Raw genomic sequence first — 17,804 nt, forward strand, 5'->3', positions numbered from 1 at the left:
CAAAATAACAACAACAAAACACAATAGACCCCAAACCTAGAGATGGGAATGGTCTGTAAAGTCACGGGGTGGGGGTGATGGAGCCTCTGTGGGGACAAGCAGCTCCTGTGGCCCCTGGGAAACCCTTCTACAGCATCACCACTCGCTGCTACTTTTTCCTGCCGAGGGCAGAAGGCAAAGCCAGCATGTTTGGGAAGGTGCTAGCTGCAGAAAACAGCTTTCCTTGTCTTGCAGGCAGCCCTGCAAGGTTGAGTTTCTGGGCTGGGGAAGGAGAGGCTCCCCGGAGCACCACGGTGTGCGGAGAGCTGCGGGGCTGCAGCCCCCTGGCACTGGCAAAGCCTGGCATGGGAGAAGCTGGGGCCGGTCACCACCTGCCTCGGCTCTGCAAAGGGAAAAGCAAGTTAGAGACAGAAATCCCAAACCGACACAAGCTCCCGGAAAGCGGTAAAACCCGAGTGAGCCCCGGTCGAGCAGCGAAGCTCAGCTGTGGGCGCTGCCATCCCACTGAGCGAGATCTGGTGGACGCGTGGCGAAGGCGGGGGGCAGGGGACAGCATTTGGGGTCCGAGGGGAGGGGCCGGGCTAACCCCAGCCTTGCGGGAGGGACCCGGGGGGGTAAGGGGAAGAAGCCCCCCGGGGACGGCTCCCCGGGCCCCCCCCCGGTGCAGCCCCTCGCCCTGTCCCCCACCGCGGGCGGGCTGCGGGGGGCTGGATGCGAGCGCCAGCGCGCGCCTCGCCATCCGCGCAGGGGAGCGGGCGGCGGGGGCCGGTCTGCGGCGGGTGGTTCCCAGCCTCCCCCGCCCCCTTTCCCTCTGGGTTTGCTCCTCGGCTCCTGCTCGCATTTGATCGCAGGCGGGCGGCGCAGCCCCTCTCCCTAGCCCGGCCCGGCCCGGCCCCCGCCCGTCCCCGCCCCGCGGGCTGCGGGCTGGAGGCAGCCGTGCCGAGCCGAGCCGAGCCGTGCCGAGCCGCCCTCGGGAAAGCATCTCGCCGCCGTGCTCCGCGCCCCTCCGCGCCCGGCCATGCTGTGCCGCTGCCCCCCCCCGGCCAGCGGAGCAGCCCCCCGCGCAGCCTGAGCGCCTCCGGGAAGCGGCGCTCCGCGCTCCGGCCATGGGGAAGGGGCTGGAGGGCACGGCGGCCCGCTGCGGGCTGGGACTGGGATACCTGCTGCACACCGTGGTGCTCCCCGCGCTGGCCGTCCTGGGGGCCAGCCGGCCCGGCTCCGCCGCGCAAGGTGAGGCAGCGGAGCGGGAGGGGGAGACCTGCGGGGTGCCGAGGCCAGGAGGGGTTTTCTCTCCACGCGTGAGCCGCCCCGTCCGGGCACGGGCGTGGGGAGGGTCCCCGGGAGGCGGCGTGGGGCTGGAGGGGGTCCGGGGGAGCCGGGGGGCAGCGGCGGCTCCAGCCCCGCCGGGCTCCGCTCGTGGGCGCACGCCCCGGAGCGCGATGGAGCCTGAGGGAGCCGCGGCGTCGCCTTTATTTTTATTCCCCCCTGCGCCGGAGGACAGTTAAATCCGTCTCTCCCGGCGCCTGGGTGTCAGTGCCCCTGTCAAAGGGAGAGTGCCTCGCTCCGCCGTGCGCCCCGGGGATGCGTGGGGAGCATCACAAAGAGCCCCGGCGGTGTGGCACCGGCTGGGGCTGCCGCAGGGCAGGCAGGCACAGCGGGAGGCTTCTTCTCGTGCGAGCCGCTGCCAGATAAAACTTTCTCGGTGCTTTTCTCCTCTCTTCCCGGGAGTTAGAGCTCAAGTGGAAATGGTGGCTTCTGCTGGGAAATACTTTTCTGCGAGCTCCTCAGCTCCTCAGAGAGAGAGGTTGCTGCTGTATGTGGGCACAACCGCACTCGGCGAGGATGTTCGGCTTCAGTAAAGCATTTGCAAAGTCCTGGTGACATGGGTAGCGAAAGGAAGGAATTTTAGAAGCCGATGTTTTTTTTTGTTTTGTTTGTTTGTTTGTTTTTCCTATATGCCACCAGGAAATCACAACGCGCAACGAAGCTTTGATTTGGAGGTGCTAGCCTAACATGAGTGGAAGAACGCTGCTTTTTTCCCCTCAGCATCCCCGATGAGAGGCACTTGAGATGGCCACGCAGACCTGACCCCGGGCTCTCACCCGGCCATTACAAGGCACGCTCTGCTCTGGCCTTTTTGCCCAGAGAGCCGTGAGGGTTGCTGTGAGTGCCGCTGCCCCGGCAGGATTTTGGGAGCCGTAGGCTTGCTGGCAGGGGCTGGATGCGCCCTACATCGTGTCTGTGCATGTCACTGCGCGTATCCCTTCCCCGCTGGTACTTGCTCCGTCCTCAGAGTCATGTTTCCTTAATGTGCCGGGCATTTATCTCATGGGGATATCAGAAACCTGGTCATGAAAAGGAGGTTGCAGAGAATGGGAGTACAGAATTCATTATGCGTCGTGTCACATTTCTGCATCGTTTTCTTTCCCTGCTTGGTTTCGTGGTGGAGATGGGGCAGGCTTGACTTTTTGTTTTTAGAGGTTTTATTAGCACAGCGTGCATGTAGACCGAGATGTCAGTGCCTATGTATCAGTCTGTGCAGACAGGGGGTGTCAAAGGGAGAAGATCCCCTCGGGTGGCTGGACCTGGAGTAGAAAGGAGCCCTGAATTCACATGACAGATGGCCCGAGCAGGGAAGAGGGGACCTGCTGTGTCTAGCTGCTTCAGACCCCACGTCTCCCCGACAGAGAGCACCCGCACCCACTCCGATGGCCTCTCACTGCCACGCGTGTGTAACACAATGCTGCCTGGCAGGAAGGATGCACACACACCTGGGGAGAGGGGAGATGAGGGGAGAAGGGAGAAAGGAGAGGGGAAAGGGGACAGGGTCCAGGGCCCTGCTCCTGGGCCGGTGCCTGTGTGGATGCTGGGCAGGAAGGCAAGGGCTCGGGATCTCTGATGGGTGCAGGTGTGCTCACGTACTGAGAGAGGGAGCAAGAAGTCCCCAGCACCGTTTTCCATTGTTTGCCACGTCACAAACTTTCCACAGTCGGGTGGAAAATCCAGGGACCGTGGCCGGGAGGTAATCTTTCGGTTTTGAGTCATTTTTCCATGCCCGCTTTTATTTTCATTTCCTGTTTGCTAGAAGTGGGTGCAGGATTTGGGTGCAGACCTAGTTTTGGCATCTTTCCCAGAGCTGGGGGATTGCCTGAGCGGTGTTTGCTTTGGTGATCTTCATGTGTCTGTACGTAGTGCTTCTGTAAGGCAATGAATCAACAGTTTAACTATGCCCTCTTCAGGAATTTTTCTCACCACATAGCACTGGGCAAAGTTTTACCACTGCTTTATTTATACATTTCCAAAAATGCACAAACGTTAAAAGGATCCTTACCCAACCCTGTTCTCCAAAGCCTTCCTCCAGCTGGTCCATCTCCTCCAAAATGGAACCACTCTGCTCGTGTTTTTGTTCGCAGTCCTTTGGAAGCAGCAAAAATGGGATATGGGGAACCTAACCTCCAAACTGGTCTTGGTCTTCTGATTTTCAGTGGGTCTGGAGCCAGCTGGCTTGGTTTTAATTGAGCAAACAATTCAGTCTTCACTTGCGATACCTTGAAAAGGAAAAAAACAACCCCAAAACAACCTTAAAGGGGTGTCTGCAAACCGCAAGCACTGCCACATAGCTATGATTTTAAGAGGTGGGGATGGGAAGAGAATGAGGCTCTATGCATTTTTTTTTCCAGTACTTGCTGCTAATGATATTTCTTGTTTTGCTTTTCTTCTCCATTCCCCAACCAGCTTTATCTTTTGAAGCAGGCTAGGGAAGCCGTGGGCATTGTTGGGGCTTCTGCTTTCATTCTTTCCTTTTCCATTGCTTTTTGGAAAATAAATATATCAATTGAGTATTTGGTGGACCAGCCTCCACGCTCCCTTGCAGAGAGATTTGTATCACTGCATCCCAGAATCCTCCTGTAAGCTGTTCAGCAGACCTAAAGACACTTTTTTTATTAGCATTTCTTATCTTATTATCTGAAGCTGTCTCAAGTATTTTTCCATTGTTATCAGGAGAGAACAGGAAACGGCCCAATGTTGGAGAGAGCCCGTAACTTTTAAAGGGGGGTGAATGGGGCCAGGGGGATTATTAAGCCAAAATCAACTCTGATGTGTTGTTTGCCATACCCATTACACCACTATAAAAAGCCACATCAGAAGGAGAATTCAATTGTCCCAATGTGTGAAAGAAAGGAGCAACCACCTCTGGACCTAAGCACCAACCTGTGCCCAGCATCTCGTTGCTATCTGCCCGCAGAGCAACTTTTTCTGCAGATATCTGGTCTGCTGGGTTTCAGCTGTTGCTGGGTTTCAGCTGTTGTGCTTCCCCCCATCTCAGGGCATTAAAACTGTTTGAAGAACTTTTTCCTGTGGCCCCACTCTCTTTTGAGGGTTAGGTGGGACAAGAAGGAGCGTGGGCTATGTATCTGCAGTGACAAGCTGTACAGACTGATACTGAAGGTGTAAGAGGTGGATAGAGAAGTCAAAGGGCTGCATATTAATCAGTTTTTGTTTCAGTTTTTCCTTTACAACAAAAGACTACATTTTTGATGCTTAACCCCTCAAACCTAATTAAATTAAGCTGATAATTTAAAAAGAAAACTCTAAAAGAGCCATATGTGCAGATATTTGTCGTACCCCAGCACAGCCTTTATTAGCAACAGCAGCAGTTTGAAAATGCTTGGTGCGGAAAAAGTGAAACACAACATGTGAACGTACTAACCTTTTGGGGATGCACTTCGTGATTAAATACCTAAATGCATCTCGTTGAAAAAAGGGGGGGAAATGGACTTAATTTTCTTGATGCATCAGTGGACCCCTTGTATTTGATCGTGTGGACGTAATTGTATTTGCATCAGTAAAGCCAAGCAGTATTTCACTGCGAACAGATAAACCCATTTGGAACATTAATCTGTTTTAAAGGGATGTGCTCTTGCAGATCTCAGTGACGTTCATGAGTTTGGGCCGGATGTTGCAGCCCTTGCTCACCCCCAGGAATATTTTAGTACTGCAGGAGGCTTCACTGAAAGCAAGGTGGCCCGCCAGGTTGCCTTGGCTGGCTGACTTGTGATTTCAGCAGGGTTAAAATGAAGTCGAGAGATCCGTCTGTGGGTTGAGAGCTTCTCCCTGGGAATAAGGGAGTCAGAATCTGGGCTTTTGTTCCATCAGCCTTCAGCAGCCAGTTAAAACAGTTATAAAAAAAAAAAAAAAGTGCATCAAATACAGCCCCCTTCTGATGGCTTTTCAGCATTACTGTCCTTGTCATTCTTCTGTGTGGTAAGCATGCGCTAGTGCATCTCAGCATTTCACCCTGCATGTTTACACTCAGTCATTTTATATGGACCCTTCTTCACACAACTTTTTTTTTTTTTTCATAATAATTTCAAAACCCTGGTTATTCACTATATTTTGGGACTCGCTTTGTGTGTAACATCCAAACTCAGAAACAGGAAAGAACATTAACCATATTAAAAAGATTTTCCTAATTTAATTTTCCAAACACAGCACATCTGACAACTGTGTTCCAAAGCTGGGCAAATCACTTCCATAGCTGTTCTGCACAGCAAGAGAGAAGAAAATGTGGGTTATATTTATTGGGCATTTTCAAATAAATACCTTGATTTTTGCACAAGTAGAAGACTGATGTTTAGAGGCATAGTCTGCCCAGTTCAGTTGAACAGGACACAGAGCAGCATCAGTTCTCATGGTAGGTGAGAGGAGCTCAGGCTGGTAGGCCAGTAATTGAGTATTTCTGAGCTGTGTATGATTAGTTTTGTGTATATGTAAAACACTAAGGAGAGTTGTAGTTTGAAAAGTGAAGCTACTCTTATTTCAGGCTATCAGCTAGGTAGTCTTGTTTGGAGTAACCTGATTTATATGTTTCTTCCTTTCTGGTGTCTTTCTGGATTTTTAAATCATTGGATTTTTGAGGAATCTGGTTCCTGAGTTCTGGAAAAAGGGAAAAAAACAGTCGCTTTTGTAGCTTATCATAAACATGTTTTAATTGCTATAATAATGGTGATTTTTCTAAGTAAATTTCAAAATAGTGGATGGTTAGCTGGCATTTAGACAAATAGGATTTGACTCAATGTGAGTCTCAAGCATTCAGATCACTGGTTTGTCATCTAAAACATGTCAGACCTTTGAAATAAAGGTTCATTTAATCACGAGTGCCCTTCCTGGGCAATATGTTTCATATATGTATATGGCACTGTAATAAAATAAAATGTAATTCCCTTTCCCCTTCCGTCTATCCTCCCTTCTGGGTGGGGAGAGGAGCGTGTGTATTAGTGAAGTGCACGCATTGTTAGCCACCCAGTGGAGGTATTCCAGTTTAGCAGGCAGTGATCTTGGCACTGGTGCCAATAAAGCAGTAATTATATCGTCTGTCATTTTCATTAGCCATCTTCGCTTCCACGTTCAACTCGGAGGTATAAAACAGCGCGAGCTTTTAAAGCCTAAGTCAAGGATTAAATGTTAGTGATAAGAGACACGCAGCCGTTTTCCAGTTGGCTACAACCTTCGTCAACAGAACTGCAGAACAATGTTGTACAGAGGCACAGTTCAGTGCTAAGTGCTTCCAAGGACTGAAGGGATGGTGGTGTTTGAAGTGATTTATTGCGTGTGCTCAGTAGAGTCCGGTCTCGGGAGCAGGCACCCCTGGAGCTTTCCATCATAACATTATCCAAGAGGTGATCTGAAGGAAATGGTATTGAGTCTTCTGGGAGGCCAACTGTATGCAAAGACAGACTTCATTTGCATCATTTGTAAGCAAGCATTTGAAATTATGGTCAAAATGGAAAAGGTTATGAAGCAGCTTGCGTTGAACAAATGGAAACAACAACATTCCCCTTAATTTTGCACATACTTTGTCTTTTTGTTTCTCTGTGCTTTATTTAATGAGGTCGTCTGCAGATATTCCAACCCCAAACTCTGGCAGCGTGATAGGAAGAGGATGTATTTAGTATTGTCATTGGTTTTATAATAGGTATGCTTAAACATTTTGCAGAACATCAGTTGTGTGGTGTTTTTTTCTGTTTAGATCCATCTTTCTAGGGTAGGCACGTGGCATAAAACTGACTGTAAGCTGTGGGCATGCACATTTGCCAGACAAGGTGAAGCAAAGCCTCAAACTGTGGTTGTGTTCCTGTCGCTTTCCTCCAGGCTGGCTCTGCTCATACAGTGTTCACAAGTAAGGCACAGCGACTCACAGCACTGGGCAAGAGCTGCCAGAGGTTTTCTGAGCTTGCCGTAACCTCGGAGATGCTCGTGCATAGCCTTTCCCCTAGGTAGTCATCACGAGAACAGCTTCCTGTTTGCTTTCATAACTCCATCCCAAATCGCACATACGTTAAGCAGGAAACATGGGATTTCCTCCTAATTCACCAAACACTGGGATTTGGGGAGTCCCTTTATAGCTTGGCATGTTACTATCCAAAAGCTTGAGCTGGTGGGAAAAAAAAAAGCTTCATGCAAAAACAGTTTCACTTAAAAACGAGCTTTTTATCAATATGGAAAGCTACATGGGGGGGAAGAAATCAATTTTGTTTATTTGCATTGGGGAGGGGGGGTGAGGCTGGAAAAAAAAAAAAAAAAAAAAAAGAAACCCTAATCAAAACCAGAAGAGATTCAGTTATTTTAGTGAAAAGGTCAATAATGCACCAAATATTTGCTGTGCTGGCCAAACTGTTTTTACATACCCTGTCTAAAAATCTCTCGAATGTTTAGTAAAAATGAGAAATAAAAAAGTTATGGAATCTTCTGACAATAACAGCTTTCATTTCCATTTCCATTTCTTAAAATAGTCCAACCAGCCTTGTGAAAAAACTCACTGTTAAACTTGACTTACTGTCCTGGTTCGGCGCTGGTTAAGGCACACATTTACAGCACTTTCTAGGTCTTATCCTCTTTTTTTTTATTGCACTGATTGGACTCTGATGCAGATTGAGGTGGAGAGACCCAGATTCGCCATGGTGCCTGACTCGGGAAGGACAGGCAGCGCTGGTTTTAGGGGACTGCCTTTGCCATTCCCCAAATACAGCTCTGCCAGCTGCTCTAGCTTGTGTGAGTGTGCAGCAATCCCACAAAAGCAGGGGCTTCCCATACATAAGTATGCAATACCGCAGTGCTTAGTGCCTCTCCAAATTTCCTTTGTTATGAGTCCTACATTGGCAGAGCAAGGAGGAGACAGCAAATAAGTTGTGCATGCTCACATCAGCTAGTGGCACTGATGTGGGGACATCTGAGGTTGCCTCTTTAGGATGGCTTTGCTACATGGTTGCATTGCCGGAGATAATGAGAGGTTCTCATTTGTCACATCCCATTAATTTCTTAATTTTTAATCCATCTTGCTGAACTGGGAGGACAGATGTTTTTATCTCTGTTTGGTGGAGAGATGTAAGGTGAATCATGTAAGGGTGTGGAGCAAATGTGTATGGAAGCCGAAATGAGAACTGGAGGCTTCTGAATGCCAGAGGTGGTGTTTGATGCTCCAGTCCCTCCTTCTACTTATCAGACAAGGCCAAAGATGGGGGCTGCAGAGGCCATGCTACATTGAAGGCTCTCAGATGCTTTCCCAATGTTGAAGTTCCTGGGTTCCCCCAGCAGTTTGTTTATATATGCTGTTATCTCAAAAAATGTATAAAAAATGAAGGGCAAACCCACATGCCATTGCTCAGAATAGGGATGCTTCCTGGAAGTTGTGTCTTTACATTGGCAGATATTTAGGGTGGGCTCATTTACTCCTGTGAAATCCACAGCATTATCCCAAATTTGCACGGAGTGATAGCAGGTCCTGTGGATGACTGCAACGCAGCTGTAAATGGAATAAGGATCACCGCCTTGGGTGGTTTTGTTTCGTTTTGTATTAATCTTCAGTTCAGGAATATCTTATTCAACTGTACGTCGTTCATCTGAATGAAGTAACTTACGCTCCAAAGGACCTTGCTGCCTTACCAGTGGCAAAAGCTATGAGGTTACCCAGGCAATTAAATCAACGTCTTTTTTCTCTCCTGGAGGTAACATTATCAACAATAATGCTAAGGAGCTTGGAAAGATTTTACTGGCCTGGCAACAGCTGAGCATTTTCTTGTTAGATAGTTCCTCCCAATCCCTTTTTAGTTATTTTCAAGAAGTAAAGTAGCTTTATTTCTTAGTCTCATATTGAGTGAGAGGTTGAAACGTTAAGCTCTGTGGATTAATGGTGTATCCTTTGAGAGAAAGGAAAGCTCGCGTTTTCCTTGGTCCCCTGAGTGCTTGGATGCAATTGTTTGAGAAATCTTGAATTTCATCAGCTAGAGAGGAGGAAACAGGCAAGTAAACCTTGACTGATCTGTCAAAAGGGTTTGACTCCATTGCCACAGTTTTGGAAATTTGTTTGAACTCATCGTTTTTCCACAGATATTTCTTTGCTTGAATTTAGTACATATCATGTGAGGCAGGGAGAAGTGATCGCTACGAGATTATTAGAAATTCAGAGATACTTTGAGAGGTATATTCCAACCATAAACTTGCTAAAATAATGCTCAGAATGTGAATTGCTTTACTCTTATGATGTTTGGTGTCTTTATGTATTGTATAGATACATAGCTTGTCTTATTCAGTCCCAACATATGTGTTTATACTCAAAAGTTTACATATTTAAAGAAAATGATGATATGGTCTCCCTGAATGAGGTTAATTGCAGTTCATTCATACCAAAATGGAGGAATAAAAAGTGGGACAGAATAGCAAGTGAGACTGATTCTGTTCTCATGTGTCCTATTTGCCTACACGGACTGAAACAGAGTTGCTCCTATTTGCTGAGAGTAATTCAGAGTACACACGTGCACACTCTCTTGATCTGAATTAATTTCCCCTTTCAATAACATATCTCCCAGTTTTGCTGGCTACTCGTGGAGTTAGCACATGTATTCCTTTCGCCTCTCAGTCATACGGCATCAACGCCTTCCAACAACAACCAGAGCCAAGAGCGTAGCAGCGAGGTGTGCAGACTGAGATTTTGGATTGCCTACAGCCAGCTGAGACTACAGTGAAACCTCTGTGGCTTGGGCTTTTATTTTAGGATTAGGACAAAACTCGCTAGTGTTTTCAGCTGGGAGGAGATAGTTTCCCTTCTCGAACTTGGTCACTGCAGATCTTAAAATCTGAGTTTATTACAGAAAACCCGAGGTCTGTCCGGTTAAGGGATGGGGCTATAATTAAACGGTGCAGAACGTGCCCTTGTACCAGCGCTGTTCTCACTGAATTGGCTCATGAATTACTAGTATTCCTTGCTGTAAGCTCTTTGGCCCAAAAGCTGCGCTAGTTTTTGGCAAATCATCATGCCCATTAAAAATTCCTTTCACGCAGACATTGCAAACATAGCTTAGGGACTTCCTTTCTGCTTCCTCACCAGTTTCTGAAGGTGAGGGTAACTTTTTCAGTCTCTTGCTGAAATAAAATGCAGCGATCTTCTTATGCAGCATATCTCTGCTGATGAGGATGCGAGTGCTGTTTTTCCTTTTCTTCCTCATTTAAAATAACTGCACCTTAGAAAATAGGAAATTCCTAATTTCTTAGTTATGAAGTAACTAGGAAGTTTGTAGCTAGAAAGTTCAGTACTTGAGGTGTCAGTTTACTGTTGGTTTTCTTGATTTCCACCACCACCACCCCAGTACTTATATCAGGGAGAGACTTACACTATACAAGGCTAGGTTGTGGCCAACAAAAAATATTGCTCCATTATTTTCAAAGCCAGGACACAGGGGCTGAGCTGGTTCTGGGTTAAAAATATATCAACACAAGAGTGTGAGTCTCCAGGATGTACAGACCTTGATCTGACCTTCTTTTGCTGGCAAGTTTGGTTGTGTGTGGTTTTTTGTTTGTTTGTTTGTTTTAAGCTCAATAATTTGTACAATTCCACCTATGTGTCTTGATGTGGCTCTGCTGTTGTGAGATTAATACCATGCCCTACTTGAAAATCTGTTGTTGAGGTTCTTCCAGGTATTTTTTTTTTCTCTTGGGTTTTGTCACATTATTTTTTTTTCTCTTGGGTTTGTCACAGATAGGAACACTGACAGCCAAATGTCACCAACTGTAGGCAGATACCTACATAAATATCTATTACACACGAATGCATGGCAATTTCCTGCCTCAGCAGTCAGTCGCTTTTGAGCTAAAGTCCTCTGCTTCTAAAAGCATGGGCTTCTGAGGCTGGAGTTAGAAATGTAACCTGGTAGCTGGTAACGAAAGTGGTAATTATCCTGGGTGTGGAATGAGAAGTGCCCTCTGCCTTTCACAAGCACTGTAAAAAGGCAAAATTGTTCAGCTTTTGCTAGCTTTTGTGCTTTACATGTCCTGCAGTATTTCTGTATGGTTCTTTTTTTTTTTTTTTTTTTGCTAAATCTTCTATAGTAGTCTTGTGTAGTAAACATAGCTTATTGGATAAAACCTATCAAATCTTGAAAACACAAGTGCTAATTTATTTACTTGCTTTGTAAACATTTCTATCATTTTGCAGTCTCCAGTGGAAAGTCTTAAATTTGCATTTATAAGAAACATTTAGGAAGAAAACGGAATTAAAATGACAAAGTGACATTGTGTGAAGTATTCATCTGCTAACATTTTACTGATGAGCTTATGAGCTTATTTGATGAGAACTTGGTTTCATCGCAAAGATCTTTTCTCATGGGGAAATCAACAGAAGACAATAACTAGATCAAATTTTGCTTTCTATCCCATTAGTTTCACTGGATTGCTTGGGATTTACTCACCTGAGAAAGACAAGAAAAATTTGTTCTTTTGTTCTTTTTTTTTTTTTTTCCTGTTTTTATATCTGCTGCTACCAATGCAGGACATGTATTTTGCTCATGGAGACTGGGCTAAGGTTAAGTTACTTTTAAAGATAACAGTAGATTCCAGCGTCCTTGCATTTGTTTTGTATTGGTGACAGTCACTAAATCAGTGGAAGGAATGTTCAAACAACACGCTTGAGGAAAAGTGATTTTTATAGAAAGGGCCCATTCCTGCTAATAGCCAGTAACTGCACATAACCCCACTGACATTAAAAGTCCATTAGCTAAGCCCAGTTTAAACAGCAGCTGATGCTATGTCAGCTAAATGTACATTGGAATTTTTCATGTAATGCAGCAATAGCACTTCTGTAATTTTTCTAAAAGTATGTACATTAGGGAAAGCAAATGTCATTTGATAATAGTAAGATGAAGAGTTCACATTAAAGTAGGGAAAGTTGTAATCAAACTAAAGTTCCCATCTGGCTGCATTAACAGGAAACAAAAGTAGTTACAAGAGAAGCAAAGAGTGTCAGGTTTGTGAATTAAAGCTAAATTAGCAAATCCAGGGTACGGTCTTCTGTAACACAGAATAACCTCAGAGGTGCTTATCTGTTTGGTTCTTTACTCTGAAATAGATTACGGCCTTGTCCAGGAAAAGTTTCTACTGAAGTCAGTGGGATGCTTTGTCATGTGCAGCTCTGGGTTGCCATGGGGAAAAAAAAGAAAAAAAAATGTTATTTGCTGGCTATTTAGGAAATATGTCTCATTATGGTGGTGTGAAAACATTTAGCTTGTCAAGATACTGTGTTTGTATGTCTACAGCCTTAAATTCTAGTTAACCATTTGCACAGCAAATAGCATCTACCCATACCAGTATATCAAAAGGAGGACACGGGAGCATGGTGAGAAAACTGTGCATGTTTGTTGAAAAGAAGCATGACAGGTGTCAAAAGAGTGGAAATTAACTTGTTATTTATCTTCAAAAGCAGCCAGCAGACTAGGGACCTCATTCTTTGGTCTTGGGGCCCTCTGAAGCACTGGTTAGCACTCGGTTTGGCAATCAGTCCAATCCTAAAAAGTTGTTTCGAATTCAGCTTTGAAAACAGATATTATGCTATAAAGCCCTTGTGGAGGCAGACTAAGGGTTGTTTAGTAAGCTAATAGGAGAGCTGGAAGCAGAGGGGTAATTAGTCCCTTGCTGTCATGCTCACAACCCCCTCCACCTCCTCTTTGCTATTATCAGTCCATTAGTGAAACCTTGTACAAGTACTGACAAGAGCAGAGCTTAAATACCTGATTGGGGTAGGCATACCCACAGCAAAAATCCTGCAAACACATCCAGAGGGCTCACTTAAACTCTTAACAAACCGTGTTAATAGCACAAAACTCTTATATGTGTCATGAGGCTGGCTTGAATTTTTTTTCTTCCCAGGCTGGAGGAGTCGACATTAGTAGCGTGCCCAGAGCAGACCATGTGTTTGTGAACCACAGACTTTAAGGAGAGTAATTCAATTGCATTTTTTTTTCCTTCTGGAACATAACATGTAAACATATTACTAACTAAAGCCTGGCTTTCATTACAAGCAGTAACTTTTTCATGTTGACAGATTTTCACATGGAAAGCTTTACTGAAAATGAGAGGAGACTTTTCTTGCCATCATTAGTTCTTGCTGCTTAGTGCTTTTATCAAGTACAGTAAAATACCATTTGAAATTAATTCCAAGCTTATATGGACATGTTTAATATAATTACCAAACAAAATCCTGTTTACTAACATATTGCTTGTGAAACCAGTCTGAATAATCTGGTCTCTGGCACACACGAATCAGGCAGTAATAACAGCTGTAAATATTTCACAATATACTTAGAGTGCTTTGATTTTAATACTGAATCCACTTTTGGGTTTTAAGGATAAAACATAGGTCAAAATTGACTTTTCCTGTATGTTTTTGCCTCCTCTCTTGCACTATTCCTCCTGTAAGTTATTAAAAAAAATCATTATTGTATTTGCTTATAAAAAAGTAAATATATACACTTTCATGTGCTGGGAGAATTATGTAATTGAATTATGCTGAAGCTAAGAAAGCGATGCTGTTCACATTGGCATGGGACTCTAATACAGTCATGATTTTTTTTATTGGAAAAAGCATTGCAATGCCAATACTTTTTGTCTTTCTGAAAGTTTTACTATTTTTATCCATCTGGATGTCTGTCTGTTGTATACCAAACCCAAACCATGTGCATAATCAGCTTCTACTCACACTTTTATGTAGATAATTCAGGGCCCCAAAGGGCCGTGAAAGCCTAAGGTGACCAGAAGTTTTCAGTCGAGCGTTGGGAGACTTGTGACCCTGTGCTGTGTACTCAGCCCAGTTTTGCTGGGAAGACTTTGAGCCTGTATTTCAATAGAAAAAGGGAAGAGAGACCAACAGTCTGTCTACAACAGAAATTTGGGGTTGCATGAGGCTGCTAAACAGTCTTTATGAGTTAGGATTGTGCACACAATGTGTTCGGTTCAGCGGATGGCCTTGACATTTCGTAAAAAGATTTATAGTCATCCCTCAAGTCATTTTTCCCTGTCCCAAACAAAGACACTGAAAAACAGTAATGTAAACCAAAACATTTTGCAATTTTTGTTTACTTTGGAATGTTCTTTACCCTGCAAAGTGAAATAAGAAATAAAGCAACCAAAGTACCATTTTGAAAGACAAATTTGAAAAATGTTCACTTTGGGGAATTTTTACCTTTGTTCTGCAGTTGGATTCCCTCAGTAAGTTGACATAAATTGGCAAATGTTTTGGTGATTGCATTCCTTGAAGGAATTAGTAGTTTCCAGAAATACACCAGGCTCTTTCAGGAATGCTCTCTGCTCTGAGCCATGAGCTTCTTGAACTTTTCTCAAAATGAAAAATACAACCCAAAATTGTTATCAGTTAAGTGGAAATGTTGGGAGATGTTTCAGAAGAAGACTTTTTTCCTACCTCCTCTTTCAATACCCAGAAGTTGGCTGTGAACAAATAACCAAAGCCTGGGATATGTTCAGGTGCTTGAGGTGTGTGTCCATGCAAGGGGAGCAGGGGACAGACAGGAACTGCAGGGTGTCTTTGCTGGTTTCCATGCATTGGGTGGCAGTAGACAGGTGTTGGTTACAAGGGTAATGCACTGGTGGCCTCTGTGAGGAGAGGCCAGGGCTGACCCACAGGAAACAAAGCCAGCTCCAATGGAGCCACTGCAGGACCCCACTGAGCCCACCACCCATTGCCTCTGCGAAAATATATTTAAGAAAGGGCAAAAAACTCTGGACAAGCAGAGCGGTGAACACCCAGGTGAGGGAAGAAGGAGAGGAGGAGGTTCTCCAGGTGCCAAGGCAGAGCTTCGCCTGCAGGCCATGGAGAGGACCGTGGTGGAGCAGTATGTCCCTCTGCTGCCCATGGAGAGCCCATGCTGGAGCAGGTGTATCCTGAAGGACTACTGCCTGTGGGAAGGACCCATAGTGGAGAAGGGGAAAGCAATTTAAGTGGCTCACAGAATTTTTTCATAGGAGTCCAAGGAAGATCTGTGGCATAACTGGTACACCAAGGCACCATTAATATTTTCTGCAGTTAGTAAGGACAATAAATGATTGCTTGCAGTCATTTATGCAACCAAAAGCCTGTTACCAAGCAAAACTTAAGGGATGTTCTGATTGTGTCATTTCTCAATGATATGTCTGAATTTTGTATGATTTCCCCAAGGTTTCTGCTGTTGTCTAGGCATTTTGGAATTCAGTGGGCTTATACACATGCATTTCTGTTTCCTAAGTTATCACAGAATCATAGAATCACAGAATGGTTTGGGTTGGAAGGGACCTTAAAGATAACCGAATTCCAACCTCCATGCAATGGGCAGGGACACCTTCCATTAGACCAGGTTGCCCAAATCCCCATCCAACCTGGCCTTGAACACCTCCAGGGATGGGGCATCCACAGCTTCTCTGGGCAGCCTGTGCCAGTGCCTCACTGCCTTCAAGAAGAGGGTGAAGACAGATGTTTATTAAGTAAAAAATGTAACAACTTTCTAATGTACTCATTTATTTTTCTTCTCTATGTATGTGAAAAGAAAGCCTAGCTGCTCTTTTAGAAATTCCTCATTTTGAACTGTAGACTTTAATATTTCCATGGAAGAACATTAGTGGGGAACTGTATTTGCCACATGTTCTGTAAGGTCAAAATTCATCTTAAAACTCTCTTGACTACTTTTTGTCAGCTACTGAAGTTTAGTTTCTTTGAGCAAATTAACTCTTATCCACAGACCAAAGTTAAAACTGCTGTATTGCTTGTTTTCTTAAGTGAAAGACCAGACTTCATCTAACTTTGCCTTGCTTTTAGATGCTCAGTGTGTTAAGATACATTAATGTATTTTCATAAATGTCATCATCTTGTGATCAATATCAAGTATCACTATCAACATATGGGCACCTAGGAATACATAACTATGGTTTGCAAAGGTGTAAATATACAATGTGCAACAGGTCCTTGTCTCTAGAGAGATTACAGGGGTTCCTGGATGCAGCACTTTGATTTTGGAAAGCTGAAGTCCCAGTTCTCTGTTTTCTGTAGTATGAGAACTTGCATTGAAGTTCGAGAACATTGCAGTGTATGAAAAATATCAAATTGCTTTTTTATGTGTATGTGCAGGCCAGGCTGTATCCACCGTCACTGGGAAATTATTAGTGTACATGATTACATAACTGCAAGGAATTTCTGGGCTGAAATAGCTTAGGTAAGCCTACATGGTTTCTTCCCACAGATGCAACTGAAAGGCTCATGCAAATCTATTGTAAGTCTGTTGGCCATGAAATATTATTTGAGAAGATGCACTTACCTGCAGGGTAAAGAGTTGTCCAGAGAATAGCCCTAGGCCCAAAATTCAGTTCTCCTGGCTTGTGCTCTGGGTTGTTTATCAGATGCTGTACCGTGGAGTATCAGGCGATGTGACCTTTAGTTTTCAGCTGCCACCGTTGTCTAATTGGCAGTATAAGACTTCCTATAGTAGCCAAAACTCTTAATGAGAAATTGTGCAATGCCATATTTTCATGACTTGAGGGCCACCAAGTATGACTTGTGTGTATGAAAACCACATGGTTGTAGGAGCACGGGTCTGGAACTGGGGAAGGCCAAAGGTGTTTTGATTGGAAAGGAAATGGACACCAACTGGTTTATGTATACATATAAATGCATATTACTGTATTGAGGTGTGCAGGTAAATTGTGTGTACCACTTAGCCCCATCTGTTCTTCATAAGTTTCAGTCCCCAGGCTGTAGTTTATGAAACTTCCGATTATGCTTAGATTTGCTGATTTTCTAGGTGAAAGAGCTGGCCTTCAGCAAAAGTGTTTGTCTCTGGTGCTCTCACTGTGTCTGACGCAAAGCAGCTTCCCTGAGTTCAGCGAGTGCCTCGGTGCAGCACCAGCTGAGGACTGTTAACAGCTACAGTTTCTGCAAGAGTGTATTCACTGGGGAGAGATTTCTATCTTGTCTGTTGAGATGGAAAAGTTGCCGTGACTCTAAGAATGCTTTTTTAAAAAAATGAAAAAAGGAGCAGAGGCGGCAACATACATCAGAGAGCAATCCCAATGTTAACAAAGAGTCTTTGCCACTAAAATGGAGAGGAAAATGTTTCTATCTTTACAAGATCTTGTCCTACTTAAAAGAATAACAACAATAACAAAAAGATAGGCATCTAGAACAGCAATTACTGGGTAAAATGTTTTTTTTATGACTGCTAGTTGTTTGGGGCTCTTTTTTTTTTTAAAAAAAAAAAAGAAAGTATAGCCTGCAGAAATTTTCTTGGAAAGTTTTTGCAGCCAGCCATCACCCCATCAAGGCAAAGCCTCTGCAAATCTCATAACTAAAAGGTGTGTGCACATTGCCCCAAAATGTCATCCTGCTGCTGATCAGCAAGTGAGGTCTCCGTGCCATCGAGGCTGTCTCTCTGGCTACTGCAGTGGCCGGTCACTGTTGGCCAGCTTAGAGGGTATTTACAAAAACAACACTAAAACTG

At 44.7% G+C, this 17,804-nt stretch overlaps 1 protein-coding gene across 2 annotated transcripts in view; it reads left to right on the plus strand.

Annotated features, from left to right (window-relative positions):
* The first annotated feature begins 850 nt into the window (after positions 1-850).
* UNC5C (unc-5 netrin receptor C) overlaps positions 851-17,804 on the plus strand; it is a 254,603-nt gene continuing 237,649 nt past the window's right edge. The window contains exon 1 of one of the 2 annotated variants that reach the window (XM_040555786.1): positions 851-1,230. In XM_040555786.1, coding sequence (XP_040411720.1) covers positions 1,107-1,230 — 124 coding nt within the window. In that variant the 5' untranslated portion in view covers positions 851-1,106. The remainder of the gene's footprint in view (positions 1,231-17,804) is intronic. The other variant, XM_040555787.1, reaches the window with a different exon arrangement.

The sequence above is a fragment of the Cygnus olor genome, chromosome 4, assembly GCF_009769625.2.
Source record: "Cygnus olor isolate bCygOlo1 chromosome 4, bCygOlo1.pri.v2, whole genome shotgun sequence".
Taxonomy (NCBI): Eukaryota; Metazoa; Chordata; class Aves; order Anseriformes; family Anatidae; genus Cygnus; species Cygnus olor.